The following is a 16,770-nucleotide window of genomic DNA, read 5'->3' on the forward strand; positions in this document are numbered from 1 at the left end:
GTTGGTTGTTACAATGGCCTTTGCCTGAGTTAAAGTTTTGATTTTTACATGTTGGAATGTCCTGCGTTAACATTTTGCCCCTAAACTTCTATGTCTGCCACAGATACCCTCTTCTAAGCTATCTCGTTTCCTTAAACAATTAACCATCAAAAGTGGAATTTGACACAGTATCTTTAGAAAAAGTCTACTTTGGAAAGGGAATGTATCCTTTCGGGGAGGAGTGGCCTGTCAGTAGACATTAGGAGACTGCCAGTTGTCATGCATGCAGTTTAAAGTAGGTAGATTAGGAGACGACCACCAAGGGAGCTGAAATCCTGACCCTTGCAGGCTTACATCTTTGTTTTGCAGACAAGCAATTAGAGAGCAGCGTGTTTGGGTGCCTTAGCCCATGTCTGTTCTAGTGGAGTCCTAGCTGTTTCTATAGATACCAGGGGAAATTTTACAAATGTATTTAGCAGACTTAAGCTGTGTTCCTCAAAGTAGTCTCACTTTCTTCTCATTTAGTAGAAATGAGAGAGAGTATTGCCATGACATTGTTCCAGTACAAAGTAAATCCCTTTGTTTGATTATATTGTCTTAACAAAGGTGTCTTAAGGAGACTGAGGTAGCAGCCTTCCTTTGACATGGCCTTCGATTAGAAACTGCTTTTGGTAGAAAGTCTACACTTATCAAACCAAATGTTGCATCCTGGCGATGTGCTTTTTTTCCAGTTGTAATTAAAAACAAAAACAGGACATTCTATTTCTTGACTTTTACAGTTACTTTGCATTGGTGTGGATGATAAAAGCCAGAAGGAATGAAAGATAAGAAGTGCTTCTAGGAAAAAAAAAATAAGTTAATTACGATAAAAATTTCTTCCAAATTTGCAATAATATAAATGTCATAAAATGAGTTGGGAAACAGCCACATGGGCAGCTTACCCTGATTTTGCTACCACCTAACTCCGGCTGACTAACCAGCATTTCACCCACCGTTGAGGGAATTGTTTCTTTTATGTTTCAATGAATCAAGGAGATACTCAGCTCTCCACTTTCCTTATTGAGTCTGAGAATTAGTAAGAGTGTATAACACAGGCAGTGAGAAGCTGGCTAGACATTCTTGAATGTAGGTACGGTTTTTACCCACTCATTCCTCTCTGTCATTCAACCAGTAGCTGTTAAATGTCTCCTAGTCTGTGTGTCGAGTGCTCAGCAGTGAGAACAGCACATGGCGTTCTTCCAGAGGGACACACAGGAAATAAGGAAGCAAGGAAATGGTTAAATAAATGATAAAATTTTAGGGAAAATGTTTTGCTGAAATTGAGGCAGTTTGAGGAGAAGAAAGGACATAGGTTGGGGTGGGGTGGGGTGGGGTGCTGTGGGGTGACTCCTTTGGAACCAGAGGGCAGGGGATAGCACCGGAAAGAGAACTGCGGAAGGAGGGAGGTGGAAGTGGGCCTGAGGAAAAGTGCATGAGAATCCACGAGGCAGGAGTGAACTGAGGAGTTCCAAGAAGGAGGGGCTGCCATGCTGGAGCCCGTGGTGGATGCTCAAGTATGATAAGACCAGAGCGGCAGATGGGACACGCTCATACTTGGGGCCATCGTGAGGAACTGGGCGCTGTTCTTAGAGAAATGAGGAGTCCCTAGAATGCTCTTAGCCAGGTAGTGACCAGGCCCCTTGTTTACAGTTTAGCAGATGAACCAAGGCTAAGCTTTAGATGTGCCATCAGTCCCTAGAAGATTACAGTGCTGTGGGCTGACAGTAGCAGGACACAGAACTGGATTCTGGAGGGACTTCAGAAAAGAACCAACTGAGTTGGTTAATGGGTCGGTATAGAAGGTGGCAGAGAAGCAATGACGAGGCTCAATCCTGGGGGCTTTGTCTGAGCAGCCGGTGGAGTGGGGTGCCATTTCCAGAAGAAGAGTGGTGTGGGGTTGGGAATGACCACTTCAGTCTGTGGCAGGATTGACATGCCATGTATTACAGAAATCTACCAGGCATGTGAATTCTGAGGTCAGAGGCCAGGCTAACGATAGGAATGTGAGCTATCTGTATTTGTAAGAGACTGAAGCTACCAGGCTCAAAGAAATCATCTTGAGAGAGTAAATCATCTTGGTGAAGATGATAAGAGAGCCAAGAAGACATTTCTAAAGTCAGGAAGAAGGAAAAACCAACTCTACAGGAGACAGACAGGGGTGAAAAAGAGGAAAAGCAAGAATACAGGAAGTCCCAGAAGCTGAGTAAAGAAAAAGTAAGAAGTTACCAATTAACATATTCATTTATAGCTCACCCAGTGAGTGTCTGGTCACCCTTTACTTGGGTTCTCAGTATACAGTAGCTCCAAAATGAGCCAAGCTGCAAATCTCTACCTCATGCAAAAGGCTCCACTGTTTCGCTCAGCTCTGCCTAACCCAAGAATGCCTGCCTAGACAAGTCTAGTGGCCTTTGCTACCACTCTGAACCTTTTCAAGTAATACCCCAAGTGATCACTGCTCAGGAGACCGTAAGCACAGAAGGGGAGTCTGCCAGAGAGAACCGTGGCTTTGGCTCCCACACCCAGACCTTCGTTCTCATAGTGCTCTGTGTTTTGGTCGGTGAGCGCTCAGATGAAAGTCTCCTACTGCCAGAGCCAGTCTGTTTAGGTTCCAGCCTTACCTGGAACAAGCCACATGACCTTGTGATTATTTCATCTATGTGTCCGTGACCACATCTTTACTAGGGTGGAAATCAAGTTATTAAGGCTGTGGGCGAAGATGTCATGAATTTGGACGTGAGGAGTGTTTGGTCAGCCTCACAAACCCTATCATCCAGTAGTTGAGGTTTTTTTTACTTGCCCAAGATCGTGGCTAATAGGAAGGGGAGCCAGCTGTTCAGCCCAAGTTTGTGCAGCTGTAAATCCTAGGTGTCTACCCCATTTTGCTTGAGGGTTCAGGGAGCTGGCTTGAATGCAGGATATTTATATGCAGTGGGTTGGGTGCTGGACTAGATCCTGTTGGTTTGCAGCTGCCACTTAGGCACACATCTGAGTTGACAGGAGTCTCTTGGAAGTCATTGGCTCTGATGGGGATCTCAATAGTTGCTGCAGTCAGCATGCTCTCTCTCTCTCCCTCCCTCCCTCCCTTTCACACACAAACATACCACTTATTTGTGTGTAATATCTGTATGTGCGGGGGTCAAAGGACAACTTGCAGGAGTCAGTTCTCTCCTCCCACCATATGGGTTATGGAGAACGAACTCGGGTCATCAGGCTTGGCGCAAGCGCCTTTATCTGCCGAGCCACCTTGCTGACCCAGCATCTTCTTAAACTTGGAGAACCGGTTTAACACTGCCTATATATGGCAGAACCCTCCAAAGACTCTACACCTCCCATCAGTGACTCCCTATACCAAATGGTTTCGCTGATCTCGCTTCCTCAGCGGTGATGATGAGGAAGGCATGGGATAGATGCTTTCTCACATGGCCGTGGGGAGCAGAGCCACATTTGCCCCTCTCCGTGAGACCCCAACACACTATTTATAACTCAGACTAGCGTCACCTTTCCAAGAACCCTTCTCCATCTGCACGAGTACGTGGGATCTCCACGTGTGAGGCCTTGTCTTTGTGAGCAGCCCTGACTGAGTAGCAGGGAACTTTAAAACAGGCCTCCACAGCCACCTGCCCTCAGGCTGACCGTGTGCACAAGCTACTGGGCCTCACTGGGTCTTCCTGCAGGGGCCTCCTGCCCTCCCTGGACACAAAGCTCTTTTCTTTTTGGAGTCTACATTATTTGTTTGTGACTTCTGTCCCTGGAGCTTGGCCTGATCTCTCCCACCATAAGGCTTCTCCCTGTACTCTACCTTCAACACTGCCCCCAGCACACACCTTACTCCCAAACCCTGCTTATGCTCCCAGCCATGCCCAAGGGCTTTGGGCTGAAGAGTTCTCTCTCTCTTTCTCTTTCTCATCCCCTGTGTGGCCTTGTTTGACTTTTGCTCTTTGTTGCTGTTACCCTTGCCTAACCTTCATTGCTCCACTCGTCATATCACGGGGCCACTGTTTGCATGCCTTACTCCTGACTGAAGAGGCTCGCATCCTGGTGTGGGTTTTCCTAGTGCTGAGCACAGCACCGGGCTCTCAACTGATATTTGTTCCAATGAATGGTCACACCTAGAGGTGAGTCATACACACCAGGGCCTTTCCTCAAGGGAATAATGATGGACTGTGACAAGTGAGGGACATAAACAAGGGTATGTGACAGGCACGGGGGTATGGGGGGCATCAGAGGAGGCCTCCCCATACTAAGACCTAAGGGCTGGCAAGCAGCTGGTTGCCAGAAGAATGACTAGAGGTACCTGCTGGGGGTAAAGGAGGGAACTTGTCCCCGGAGGAACAGAGTAGAGCTGAGTATAAGGATGAGTGAGGAGAGAGGCCCATAGCTCCATAGGAAAAGGTTGGATTCTGTTCTGGCTTGTCGGGAGCATTGTCACCCTCTTCTCTTTCAGGCCTCACCTCCCTCTGGGCAGGCATCTCTAGCTCTCATGGTCTCCTTTCAGAACCAGCATCCACCTTGTTCCAGGAAAGAATCCAGCATCAGTGTGACCTACGGCCCCCTTGAAAGGCTCTTGTTTGTCTTCTGTGACTGCTGTAACAGTTACAAATGTGGTGGCTTCCGGCTTATGTACACTACCATCTATGCACTTCCTTCTGTAGGCTAGAGTCAATCTATTTCCTTGCCTTCCCAGTTCCTAGACGCTTGCCTGCATATTTTTTTTCTGGTTTATGGTCTTCCCGTTATATTTAGAGTGGATGATGTCACCTCCGCCAACCTCCACCCCCATCTTACCACAGCTGGGAATGGTTCTCCAATTTGAAGAGCTCATGTGACTAGATTGGGCCCACCTGCATAATTCAAAGCTAAGCATATGGTTTCAAGGTTCTTAACTAATCCCACCTGCAAGGCCCTTTTCTCCTTGCAAAGTTAAATACAGGTACCATGAGGTCATGGGCAGCAATGGTTCTATAGCCAGAGGAGCCCTAGGGCTTAGGAGACTAACCAGCTAAATACTACATAAAATCTGCAGGTTCAAGCAGATATCTTTGAGACTATCAAGGAAACTTTAACATGGAATTATGTGACATAAATGTTTATTTTTAGTGTTGTTAAGCGTGAGGTCACAGAATACTACTCTAGGACTTCCGCACAAACAACAATAAGAAGCCAGTAAACTTGAAAACCTAGGAGAAACATGAAAGGAATGTGGAGACAGAGACTGAGACTGTCTTAGTTCATATTTTATTTCAGTGAAGAGAAACCGTGACCAAGGTACCTCTTCTAAAAGGTAAGGCTTGCTGACAGTTTCAGAGTTAGTCCGTGATCGTCATGGTGGCGGGCATGTGGGCATCGTGTTGGAGCAGTAGCTGAAAGCTTTACATCTGGATCCACAGGCAGTAGGCAGAGAAAGACAGACAGACAGACAGATAGGCAGACAGACAGACTGGGCCTGGCCTGGGCTTTTGAAACCTCAGAGCCCATTGCCCAGTGACATACCGACAAGGCCATATTTCCCACGTCTTCCCAAATAGTTCCACTAACTGGGCACCAAACTTTTGAAAATATGAACCTATGGGAGCCATCCCCATTCAAGCCACCATTCTAATGTCCAAACCAAAAGAGTATAGGTGATGGTGAAGTCTCTGCTTTAAAGGCTTAGCTTTAAAGTAAGTCCCCAAATTCTAGAGTCTAAACACCTGTTTAGGAAGACTACTGGGAATCTTGTAGCCTCAGATCACCTACCCTTCAATTATTTTTTTCCGTAACAAGTAATTTTCACCTTAGCAAGCATACATTCCTTTTCTTCAAGGGCAAGCCATCTTATAAAGTGGCAATTTTATGAAAATTACCTGAACTAATAAGTTTGGGGAAGCACGAATGAAAAGCACAGGCTAGAATGAAATTGTTGGCAGGCTGGGAAGCAAGTGCGTTAATTGAAGCTCAGCATAATCCTCTTTAATGTAACTTGCCGCCTCTGAAATGGAGGCGACCGAAGGACCTGCCTCGGTGTGACAGGTCAGAAACACAAGAATGTTTGGGTTCCTCTTGTTTTACATGAGAAAGGCTCGGTCTGAAGCTCAGACCTTTCCAAGTAAGGAGTGCTGCTGTGTAACCTCCCTGTTTAGTGAAGGAAGGTCTGGTTTATTTGTTTATTTGTTTGTTTGTTCCAGTTATTTAGATGAGAGGTTAGGAGAGTCTCTTCCTGAGGATGTTTGTCTTTGAAAAGCTATCATTTCCTTCTGACGGGATTCTGGTTTGATTAACTGTGGCCTCTCTGAGCAGAATCCAGCAGTTAGCTCTGCCCCCCATCCCCCAACCACCACCACCAGGAGTGGGTACTTTGGGGGAGAAAGGCAAAACAAAACAAACCCTGAATGCTTATTTGACTGTGAAGGCCACATTCGGGAGTGTGGTTACTGGTGACTTTGATAGGAGCAGCCTGTTTCTGGGAACCGGGATATGAGTTGGTGGGAAAAATGTGACAGAAGCAAAGGAAATGAAAAGATCCGTTGCGCGTCTTGTTCAAAGCCGCATGAACAACTGCCGTGCAGAAGGGGTGAGTTGAAATTCACATTTTGCTTGTAAAGGCCATTGTCATCTCTCAGAAAGTGACCTAGTACTGGCACTTTGTCATTACTTGCTAATCCCTTAGACAAGAAAGCAGGAAGAATAACTGCTGGTGTCAACAGTATCTGTTAATTGCTAATCGACAAGAGGAGAGATAAAGATAGCAAAAATGACTGGAAAGAAGCCTCTCTATTCTGGGTTTGTGTGTTTGTGCTCCTGTGTGCACGCACACACACACACAAGCCCGGCAAGTAGGCATGGAAAATAATCTCATTGGCATCGTGTTTCTGCCATTGCTATAACAACATCCAAAACAAGGGACACATGAAATGGTAGCGACAGCTATCAAGGGCTGTGGGGCTTTACTCGCAAAACAGTTATAAAACCTTTGGGGACTAAAAATATTTTTGTGTATCTACGCAGATGCTTTCCTCTAAAGGAAACACACACACACATCTATGCACCCCACACATACCACTCACAACCTTTCCCCACTTACACCCCACTCTACTTCCTCCTTCACCTCTCACTGCCACCCCTGACACACACACACACACACACACACACACACACACACACACACACACACACAGAGAGAGAGAGAGAGAGAGAGAGAGAGTGCTGAGAATACAAGAATGAAAACAGTAAAGCTGCAGTAAATCCTTGGCTGTTTCTCTCCTTTCCTTTTCTTCTGTTGTCTAAGCAGGTTCGCTGACACAATGCTGGGTTTTGAGAGTATAGCTGGTAGGTTGTGGTCACACCCATTAGATGCTCAGTGTGTTTGTTTTGATTTGCTGGGAAAACATTTTCTGACCTTGGAAATGAAGTCACTGAGTTGTCTGTTTGTTTACGGCCAAAGACTTATGGAGGGCTCTGGTCCTTATGTTAGTGTATCTTTGAAATTCTGGAATCCACAGTAAGTGGGAAGTTACCCAACTTGGGTTAGCATCATTCAGGATGTGCCTCATTAAGGACCCAGAGTGGATTCTTCCCATGACTCCCCAAGATTAGTTTACTTGTATCACAGAGCAAATCATTCATGCTGAGAGGGTGGACTGTAGACAGTGGGGCCAGAACGTCTTGTTATCTCTTAACTCTCAGTGAGGAGACTGTTTAGAGCTTGCCTCTTCATCAGGCTTGATGATGAAGCCCAAATAAGGGTAGTCTTATTCTCCCCCATTTCAAAGTATCCTTCAGCATTATGTATCAAGCTTATAGGGTATTTGGAAATTTTAAAAGCAGCTACCTCCAATAAGTTAACAATATATTCAGTTGAAGTTGTTCAAACATGAGAATTCTGTTGATTTTATCATCCTCTGGACAGATTCTGGAAGTGTTTAAACACATTTGTGGACTGCTCAGTTTTACGCTTTGCTCATAAAAACCACATCATTATCCATTATTCTCCGCAGTAACTGATCTGATAGCAAACCCTCATTTTGCATGTTGAGCTCAGCATGAAGCTGAGGCTTGCTTCGAGCACTGTGGTTTTTCAGGTATTGTTCATGATCTGACTCCTGAGGCCTTTGACTGTACAAACAGAAGCTCACCTGTCTCCTTCCGTGGATTTCTTTAAGCTGTGAATGTCCTTACTTGGAAAAGAGTGGGTGATGGATTGGGTGGGAGGTGGGGCGGGGTGGGGTAAGACCTTGTGTGATGACTGAGCACTGGAGATACCTCAGGGACAAGACAGCTATGAGGGTGAGACCGATCTGGGGCTGGATTGCAAGTCTCAGGCTATCGTGGGCTATACGGTGAGACCCTATCTCCAAAGTCAACAAACAAAGAAAACAAAGATGAGGATGGTGATGGGAAAGGCCTGCTCTGGTTACACAATGAGTGTCACACACGTGAGGGAAGCAGCAGCTTTGGGAGTGTTCTCTGAGTGCCTGTCAGAAGAGGCACCCCCACTCTTCACCCCCAAGCAGAATGAGTGCCCAGCTGTCTGAACATCACAGTCTGTCCATTCCCCTTTGTAACCCTGGCCTCTTATCACTGCAGCATTCTACATCCCTCAAGTCCAGCAAAACCCAAACGCTGCTTTCTCCTTCTTGCAGGCAGTCACAGGTAAGAAATGAAAAGGTTGGTTTGTTTGTTTGTTTTTCTGAAAAATGAAGAAAGGAGCGCAGTGAAGGAGCAAGATTTGTTACCTTCACAATGTTCAGAAATGGAGAATTAGGTCATCTCAGTTGTGGTCCCTGGGTAATTCTAAGTGACCAAATGAGGACTGTAGGCATGTGGTGTTAGCCCATAGAGTGAATGATGCAGAAACATCCTGTGCGGTTTTGGAAAGGAACCTAGGGACTGCAAGAGGACAGTCCATTCCTTTTCTATGGCCTGGAAACAAGTATGTGCTCAGCTTAGGCCAACACTGTGAGCAGCAACGGAGAAGATGAACACAGAGGAGGAATTCGAAGGATGCTGGAATAATGGTGCTGAGAGAAGCAATGCTGACTGTGGGCTGCTGAACAGGAACAGTTCAAAGTTCAGAGCGAATACAGTGATGTGGTGAAGAACTCGATTTGGGTTCACATCTCTACCCTAGACTTACTGGCTGAGTGACCTGAAATGGGTTACTTAATTCTTTGGGCCTCTGTTTGCTCCTAGGTAAAACCAACTTTGTGGCTATGATAAGACCTGAGGTCATGCAGGTAAAGGGCTCCATCCCATGACTGTAGCCTAATGATGTTCACCAAATGGTAGCTATTACTGTTTACACAGGCTGAGATAAATTGTCACCTTTGCCCTTAGTAAATCAGAAAAAAAAATCCTCTCATACTTATAAGCTATTGTCTTCCGGGTTATCAGTAAGCTGTGGGCTGAATGAGCTCATCGATGAGATAAGAAATGTTACTTGGAAGCCATGGAGCATACCTGTGGAGGCAAGGAGTCACGCAAGAGCTCTGTGAAAGACCATTCATGGCATGGATCGAAAGAGCATGCCGCCATTCCGGCCTGCTGGACATCCTTGAGGTAGTGACAGGGTGCAGAAGACCTAAATGGCATGAGGAAAACATCATCTAGAAGATGTTGCAAGTGATAAGACACTGAAACTGCTCCCCCAAGCCCTGGCCTTCATCTCCTCTGCATCTCTGTTCTGATGAGAGAGGCAGATGCTTTGGTCCTGGGCTTGGAGAAGCAGGTCAGGCGGTTCCTGAGTCCAGACAACACTACATCAAGTGTTTCCAGAACAAACAATGAAAACGGGCTATAGCTAACCTGCACGTGAGTCTTTTCATGACAGTAGGGTAGAACATGTGGCTAATGTGGTGAGGCCCAGGGTTCATTCCCAACACTGACCAAAAGGAAAGTATGGAGAGCTGAATTTGCATGTTGTGCTGGTCTTGTGAGTAGAGCAGGGCCAAGGTGCTCTTAGGACTTCCGTTCAGCAAGATCACATCACACATTAAAGTGCCCTGGCATGCCATAGATTTTCTGTCATCCATTTGGAGGAAATGATGAATGTGAGTGTTCCTGACACTAATGTTCCTAATTGACGGATCTGAGCAAAGCAGCTGATCATTTGCTCAAAATCCTCACATCTACAAAGAGCTCTATGATCATCAGACCAATCCACAAAGTTGCAGTGTTTTAAATTTGGCATGAATTTTTCTTTAGAGGGTGGCAGTGTGGGCCTGGTTCTCCGTGCCCCTTGTGCATGCAGAAGGAAGGCATAAAGAAGCTCGGAGTACTGGAACAAGCCAAGGGGAGGGCACACACCCACAGGATGGTACTTAGCCTAGCCACCCAGCACATCGGGACTACATGGCATCTCCAAGGGCTTCTAGACCAATCGAAGTGACAGTCACAGTCCTCTGTGGATCTTTCCATCCCAGAGGCTGGAAGAGAACTGTCTAAATATGAGTCTCCAGAGTGTGAGTTTGCATACTGAAAGCATATGTGCCTAGCTCCAAGTGCAATAAGGAAAGTAAATGATGAAGATGAACCAATTCTAGACCCCATGTCAAACAAAGAAAAACAGAACACAACAATAACAAAACCCACATCATCTTAGGCCTAAAATGGTCTAAGAATTTATAGTAAAGAAATTATTGAAATGATGCCCAGTTATTTTACTAGAAGGAAGCCTGGTACAGACATAATAGTGCTGAAACCATATATACACAAACAACAAAAACTCAGCAGTAATGGATTTTTCTCTGCTGAAGAAATGAGCCAATTCAAGTCAGATTAAAGCATAAAATTAGGTTTTATTGGGTGCAACTCTTGGGCAGGTTCACTGGTCCCAAGGAACAAGGCCAGGGAAGTTATCACTGGGAGGGAGACAGAGAAAAAGGGGAAGAGAAAGAGAAAAAGAGCATGTTCATGCAGGGAGAGAGAAAATGCAGAAGGAGGGAGGAAACCAAAATGTCTGGATTACATAGGGCAGCCCAGCCCCTGGGCTGAAAAGTTCAGGGTAGAGGGTAGGATGTCAGCCATGCCCTCTAACAGGTAGGGACTGAGGGATACTGGGAGAACCTGGAGGCCAGGTCCATTTGGGACCTGGGAGGCTTGTCCCAGGTTGGAAACCCAACAAGCTGGCTGAATGTATCTATTTATACACATTTATATATATATATATATATATAAAACAATAATAGTCAAAGAAAAAGAGGCTATCAATTTGAGAGGTGGGACACAAAAAGAGTTGGAGGGAGGGGATTTGGGAGGGCCTGGAGAGAGGAAAGAAAGAGGAAAGTGATGTAATTGTGTTTTAGTTCAAAATGCATTAAAAACTTTTTATAGGGAAAAAAAAATGGGAAGTGGCCTCCTTGCCCTGAAGAGACATTGGCCTATACAGAATGGCTTACTGAAGCACTTGGAATGGAAAACTGCCTGTTTTGCTTACATATTGAAACTGTGACTTACAAAACAAAAGAGAAGGCCTAAAAAGAAAAGAGACAACTATTTAAGCTCTCTAACTATTCAATTAAAATTAAGTTTCTAAGGTTAAAACATTCACAGACTCTAGGGCAGTTTCATTCACAATCTCCCCGAACTAGAAACAATCAAGGTGACTTTGAGAAGTGACGGGGTAAAAATAAACTGTGGTACGTGCATGCTGTGGAATATACTCCAGCTATAAAAAAAGAAATGAACACTGAAAAGACATACAAGAGCCGGAGACAGTTTGCAGAGCAGAGCATTTCAACCTCACGACATTCTGAAAAGTTACTGAGGACTGGGAGGGAGACAGAGATGAATGGGCAGGTCTTGGGATTTTTAGAGCAGTGTAACCTCTCAATATAATACTGGAATGCTGAATATGTGCCTTTATGCATTTGTCAGAACTCACAGAAAACCAGTCAGTGGTGCATGCACACCTGCAATGTTAGCATCACTGAATATAGGCACGAAAACCAGAAGTTCAGGGTCACCCTTGGCTACACAGGGAGTTTGAGTTTAGCCTAGTCTACCTGAGGCCCACCCCACCCAACCCCCATCTCAGCCTCTCAAAAAAAACAAAAGAAAGAGGAATCCTTGTGTGGATTTCCTGATGTGAACTTTAAGTGATACGTTGATATTTGCTGGTCATGTGCAGCAGACACCCCACAGTAATGCAAGCCGTCGTAGGGGAGAGGGATGGAGGGAGGATTTCGGGAGCTGTGTAGGTTCCCTGCCCAGTTCCTGTGAACTGTGCTGCGCTCCAAAAAACCCAGCCCATTAATTAAAAATTAACCCGTCCCAAGTAATTCCTACATAAAGAAATTTCAAAGAGCTCACGTGCCTAGTCAGCTATTTGGGAAACCGCACGAGTGAGCAGCTAGCTCCCTTTTCAAAGGCAGCTGAGAAAACCCAGATGCCCCAAGCGTGAAGCAGCAGGCCTCGCCAAGGTTCAGACATCCCCGGACCGCTGACACCTATCTCAGACTCAACAAAGCCCCGCTAATGGAGTTTGGGAGGCGGGGTTGGGGGGAGGCGAGAGGACCCAAATTTTTACTCAGGGAATTAACAATTTGGAACACGCACGAGAGTGTCAACAAGTTATGTAGATCTTATCGGCGTTGCATTTTTGGTGCCTCCCAGCTATCCAGCCAGGCTCCACCAGCCTGTCAACACCAACAGCATCCCACAGCCCCGTGCTGGCCTCTCAACACCACCTCTGCAGGCTCTGCCAGGCCAGCCCTACCTCCCCAGAGCCCACAGGAGCTAGGAGCCTGATTTTTTCCCTCTCCTCACAGGGTACCCTGAGCTCCTTACGTGAATCCTCCTCCCTACCACATGGCTTGGTTGGCACTCCATGGCTGTTCATTTTGAAAGGAGAACTGAAGGCAGAAAATCCGTTGTCCTTGCATTTCAAGGAAGAGGGTGTGCACAGTTTCAGCCATGGGAGGAGAAATTGGGCGGTCATCGCGGGGGAAGAGTTTTAAGTTTCTGTATTTGCAGGTGGAACCTCATGATCTTGTACAGTTGTGACTAAAGAGAAAGGGGGAGTCCTTTTCCCCCTGCACTGACCATGGTCAGGGGGCACCTGTAGTTCTGGGTACAGGAGCACGAGAGCTTGTCCATGGATATGCACACTCACACAAGGACAGACATACGCGTCCAGTGTGTTGATGCCTTGCCCCACAATAATGCCAACTCCCAAACACAATTTTGCTCGAGAGCATATAAAAGCTCCGATGAAAATGACAGCCTTTGTATCTTGGTTTTCTTTTACGCTCACCTGTTCATTCTGTGAAAATCAGCGAATGGTTCTCCTTGTTTGTTTTCACTTTTAGGCAGCGTTAAGTGCCTTGAAACAGTTTTCCGAACAAGGACTAGAAACAATTGATGGGGCAGTGAATGTTGAAAAAGGCTCCCTTGAAAAGTGAGTATATCCTTGCTCAGTATTTTCAGCTTTGTGTCTGTACGAACGATGAGACATGATCATTGTATGGTTGAATAGAAAGATCCAGACAAGATGTCTGAATCTTACAAAATTCTTTATACCTCAACCAAATGCAGATGAATGAAAACCATATAAATAGTCATAATCAACTTTTCTAAAATGTCCGTGGATCTCTCACCTTCAGCTGGCCATTGTCTCTGCATTTTAATGCCGTTCAGGGAATCCTGACAATCTTTCCGACTGCAGATAGCTGCAGAGCGCACAGGACTGTGTTCACCGCATACTGTCAAGCATTCTCTCACCGACTCGGTTTTTGAGAAAAAAAAAAAATGCACTCACATTTCTTCTAAGTACAACTGAAAGAAGACAAATCGAGACTGAAAGTGCCCCCATGCCTCTTTTTTTTTTTTTTTTTTTTTTTTTTTTGCATTTGGTTTTTTTGTTTGTATTGTTTGTTTTCATGGAACATTAGCACATCCTGCGACAGAACCCGGACTACTAGGGACGCCAGCCAACATGCAGAGCGTAAGCATTATAAGCATAGATAAACATGCACATGTAAGCATTATTCCTGAGAGCCAGCTTATAGGTTTTTACGAGATTTTTAACATAAGGTGCTATGGCAGGGGCTGAGTTTTGGGTTTCTCTAGAGACCCAGTTTACATTGACAGAGTGGAAAGTCAGTTCTATTGACAGTACAGAGTCCAAGTGCTTTCAAAACAATAGAACTAGCTTGTGCGGCCTCAGCTACATCACACAGAAGAGATCATTGGAATTAAAATTAAAACACAGAACCTGGGAAGTGAAAAGCAGAGCTGCTGAATCTTCCAGTTAAATGAACATAGGAAAGAGCACAAAAACAAAACAAAAGAGCATGTGGTCATTTACATTAAAAGGTAAGATGATCATGGGAGGAAAACATTTGGTAAACAGACATGGCATTTTAGGCCGTCTATAGATTGGCAACCATTTATAAGCTAATTTAATCAAAACCATTTCCACATGATCTCATCAGCAGACTATCTGAGCATAAATATTGTTGTTTCACTTTAAAATGTCACTTTTGTGGTGACCTTTGAGTCCTGTGTGCCATCTGCTAATAAACATGTCTGAAGATGTGCAGCCCAGACCTCAGCCCTTGTTAATGTATTAATCTTTCAGACAAGCCAAGCATCTGCGAGAGAAAGCGGACAATAACCAGGCGAACCCCGGCTCCATCACTCAGGACTGCAAGAAATCAAAGTCGGCCATCTAGCAGCTCCCAGAACCACGGCTGCCACCGCGTCCTTATAAACCTGTCAGCACGCATGAGGGTGTCTGTGTTCAAGGAAATGAATGGCTAATGCCATTATCTGAGTCTTATGTGAAGACAACACTATTCTAACACAAGAGATAATGTACATGGTACTGTTTATTCAACTGGGGGAAAATAAAACTTGGAGCATTTCCCTTGGAACTTGAGATCAGATCATAACTCATTTGCCCAGAGGCAACAGAAATCTGATCCCACTACTGGAGCTTAAAAACAACAATTAACGAAAAGTGTTAGAAACCAAGCTAAAGTTTTAAAATGATTCCTAGAGGAGTTTGGTTCTGTCCTTAACGATTGTTTTGTCGTGGCGATTGTGTTGTTATACTCTCTCTTGTTTGAAATAATGCTTGACAATTCAGAAATTAACCAATGCTGTGCTGTGGAATGTGACTGTTGTCTTCATATAGTCTCACAGTTTCTCTTTTTATGCAGATATTTGTAACCTTCATCTTGCAAACACACACACACACACACATACGCATACACACACGTACACACACATACACACATGCACACACTTGAATTACTTTAAGGTAATTCACGAAGATGTATGCAAATAACTATGTTTTCCATCAGGTCAGATAATTGATTTACAATATAAATAATCCTAGGAACATGTAGTTTCCATGTACTTCTGGACTTTGAAAACGACAGAATGAAACTAAACCGAGCAGTTGTAGGTTTTGCGCTACGTGATGCCATTCGCCATCCAGGGGGCGCCTTGCCTCCGCACATCCGGGAATCTACCCCGTCGTGGAAATTGTGCCCACCGCCATCCGTGTGTTGTTACCACTCACTGTTAGCATCGGGTGTCTTCAGTGACTGCCTCTGGACAGTGAGTAGGATCAAAATAAATACTGTACATGGTGGGGACGGGAAAGCCTGTTGGGAGGAGCTTCTAGCCAACCGCGCGCTGGACCAGCATGTTGGAATCCAGTGTGGGGCAAATGCAGTAAAGAGTTGGTCGGTTTCTGTATGAACTGTTTTTCTTTCATTCCCCTCCTCCCGCCTTTTAAATGCCAGTGCTGTGAAACCTGTGGGGAAGGTCACCACCCAGCCTGGCCGTCCTGCCCAGCCGTGGAATTAAAAGGGGCTGTATCTGTGAAACCGCAGGCGGCCTCCTGGGTGACTGGGGACTGACTAGGGTCTGGTCTAGCCAGCCACTGTCATCTCATTGTTCAGGCTTTCTCCTTATTGATTTGCAAACATTGTGCAACGGGAAAACACTATATGGTCTAACTGCTCGGCCCAACCTGACAATAAGAAGAGAATTATGTAAGATTTCACAAGCAAAACCACTACACATCATGAGCTGGCTGACTCACACGCGACTGGAGGATAAACAAACGGCACCATAAGGAAATAACTCCGGGGTTGTCGTTAATGATTCCCATGTGGGGAAGTCCGCCGGTACTGGGAGGGCTGGGTGCCCTTGGAGGAAACAGGCTTGGTTACATAAGGCTTGGGCCCAGTGAAAAGAACAACACTTTTGTAAACTTGGGGTTCTCATGGGTGTTCTCGTGGGCACAGTCCTGCTGCCTAATCAGGGACAAGGGGGGCCCCTAACTCATCCCCTTACTTCTGCTAGGACTCTGCCACCCACGGCTTCTGCGCCTGGATGAGGTGAGGTCCCGCTTCCTGCAGGGAGCCCGAAGCAATGCTGTCATTCTCCCAGCACAGCAAACACCACAGCCTTCTGCAGCAACAGCGAGCTGGGCGGGTCTGTGGGAAGATGTCAAGCTCGAGGGACACAAAAGCCTCAGTTCTCAGGACCCAGGTAGCCGAAGCATTCAGCCAGGACTGTCTGGCGAGCTGAACCATTTCCAAACCCACAGAGCATACATTTTGATTCCTCATCCAAAATCCTGCACCTTCTAGAACTGCCCAGGAAGGCACTGGAGTGTGTTCCTGAACAGCAATCCTTCTACACATCTTCTGGGTTTTTCTTTTTCTTTTTTTTTTTTTCCCCTGTTGAATTGCCAATGCAAATGATGGGTGGCCTGCATCCCCGGCAAGGCCCACTCGCTGCAGTGCTCAGCTCCACAGC

General features: G+C 45.7%; 1 protein-coding gene across 11 annotated transcripts in view; it reads left to right on the plus strand.

The window, feature by feature from the left end:
• The window catches only part of Stau2 (staufen double-stranded RNA binding protein 2), a 240,264-nt gene extending 224,565 nt beyond the window's left edge, over positions 1-15,699 (plus strand). For 9 of the 11 annotated variants that reach the window (XM_060385825.1, XM_060385818.1, XM_021652119.2 and 6 more), the window contains 3 exons: positions 8,581-8,646; positions 13,302-13,390; positions 14,573-15,699. In XM_060385825.1, coding sequence (XP_060241808.1) covers positions 8,581-8,646; positions 13,302-13,390; positions 14,573-14,666 — 249 coding nt within the window. In that variant the 3' untranslated portion in view covers positions 14,667-15,699. The remainder of the gene's footprint in view (positions 1-8,580; positions 8,647-13,301; positions 13,391-14,572) is intronic. The other 2 variants (XM_060385822.1, XM_060385821.1) reach the window with 1 other exon arrangement.
• The last annotated feature ends 1,071 nt before the right edge of the window (positions 15,700-16,770 follow it).

This window comes from Meriones unguiculatus, chromosome 6, assembly GCF_030254825.1.
Source record: "Meriones unguiculatus strain TT.TT164.6M chromosome 6, Bangor_MerUng_6.1, whole genome shotgun sequence".
NCBI lineage: Eukaryota > Metazoa > Chordata > Mammalia > Rodentia > Muridae > Meriones > Meriones unguiculatus.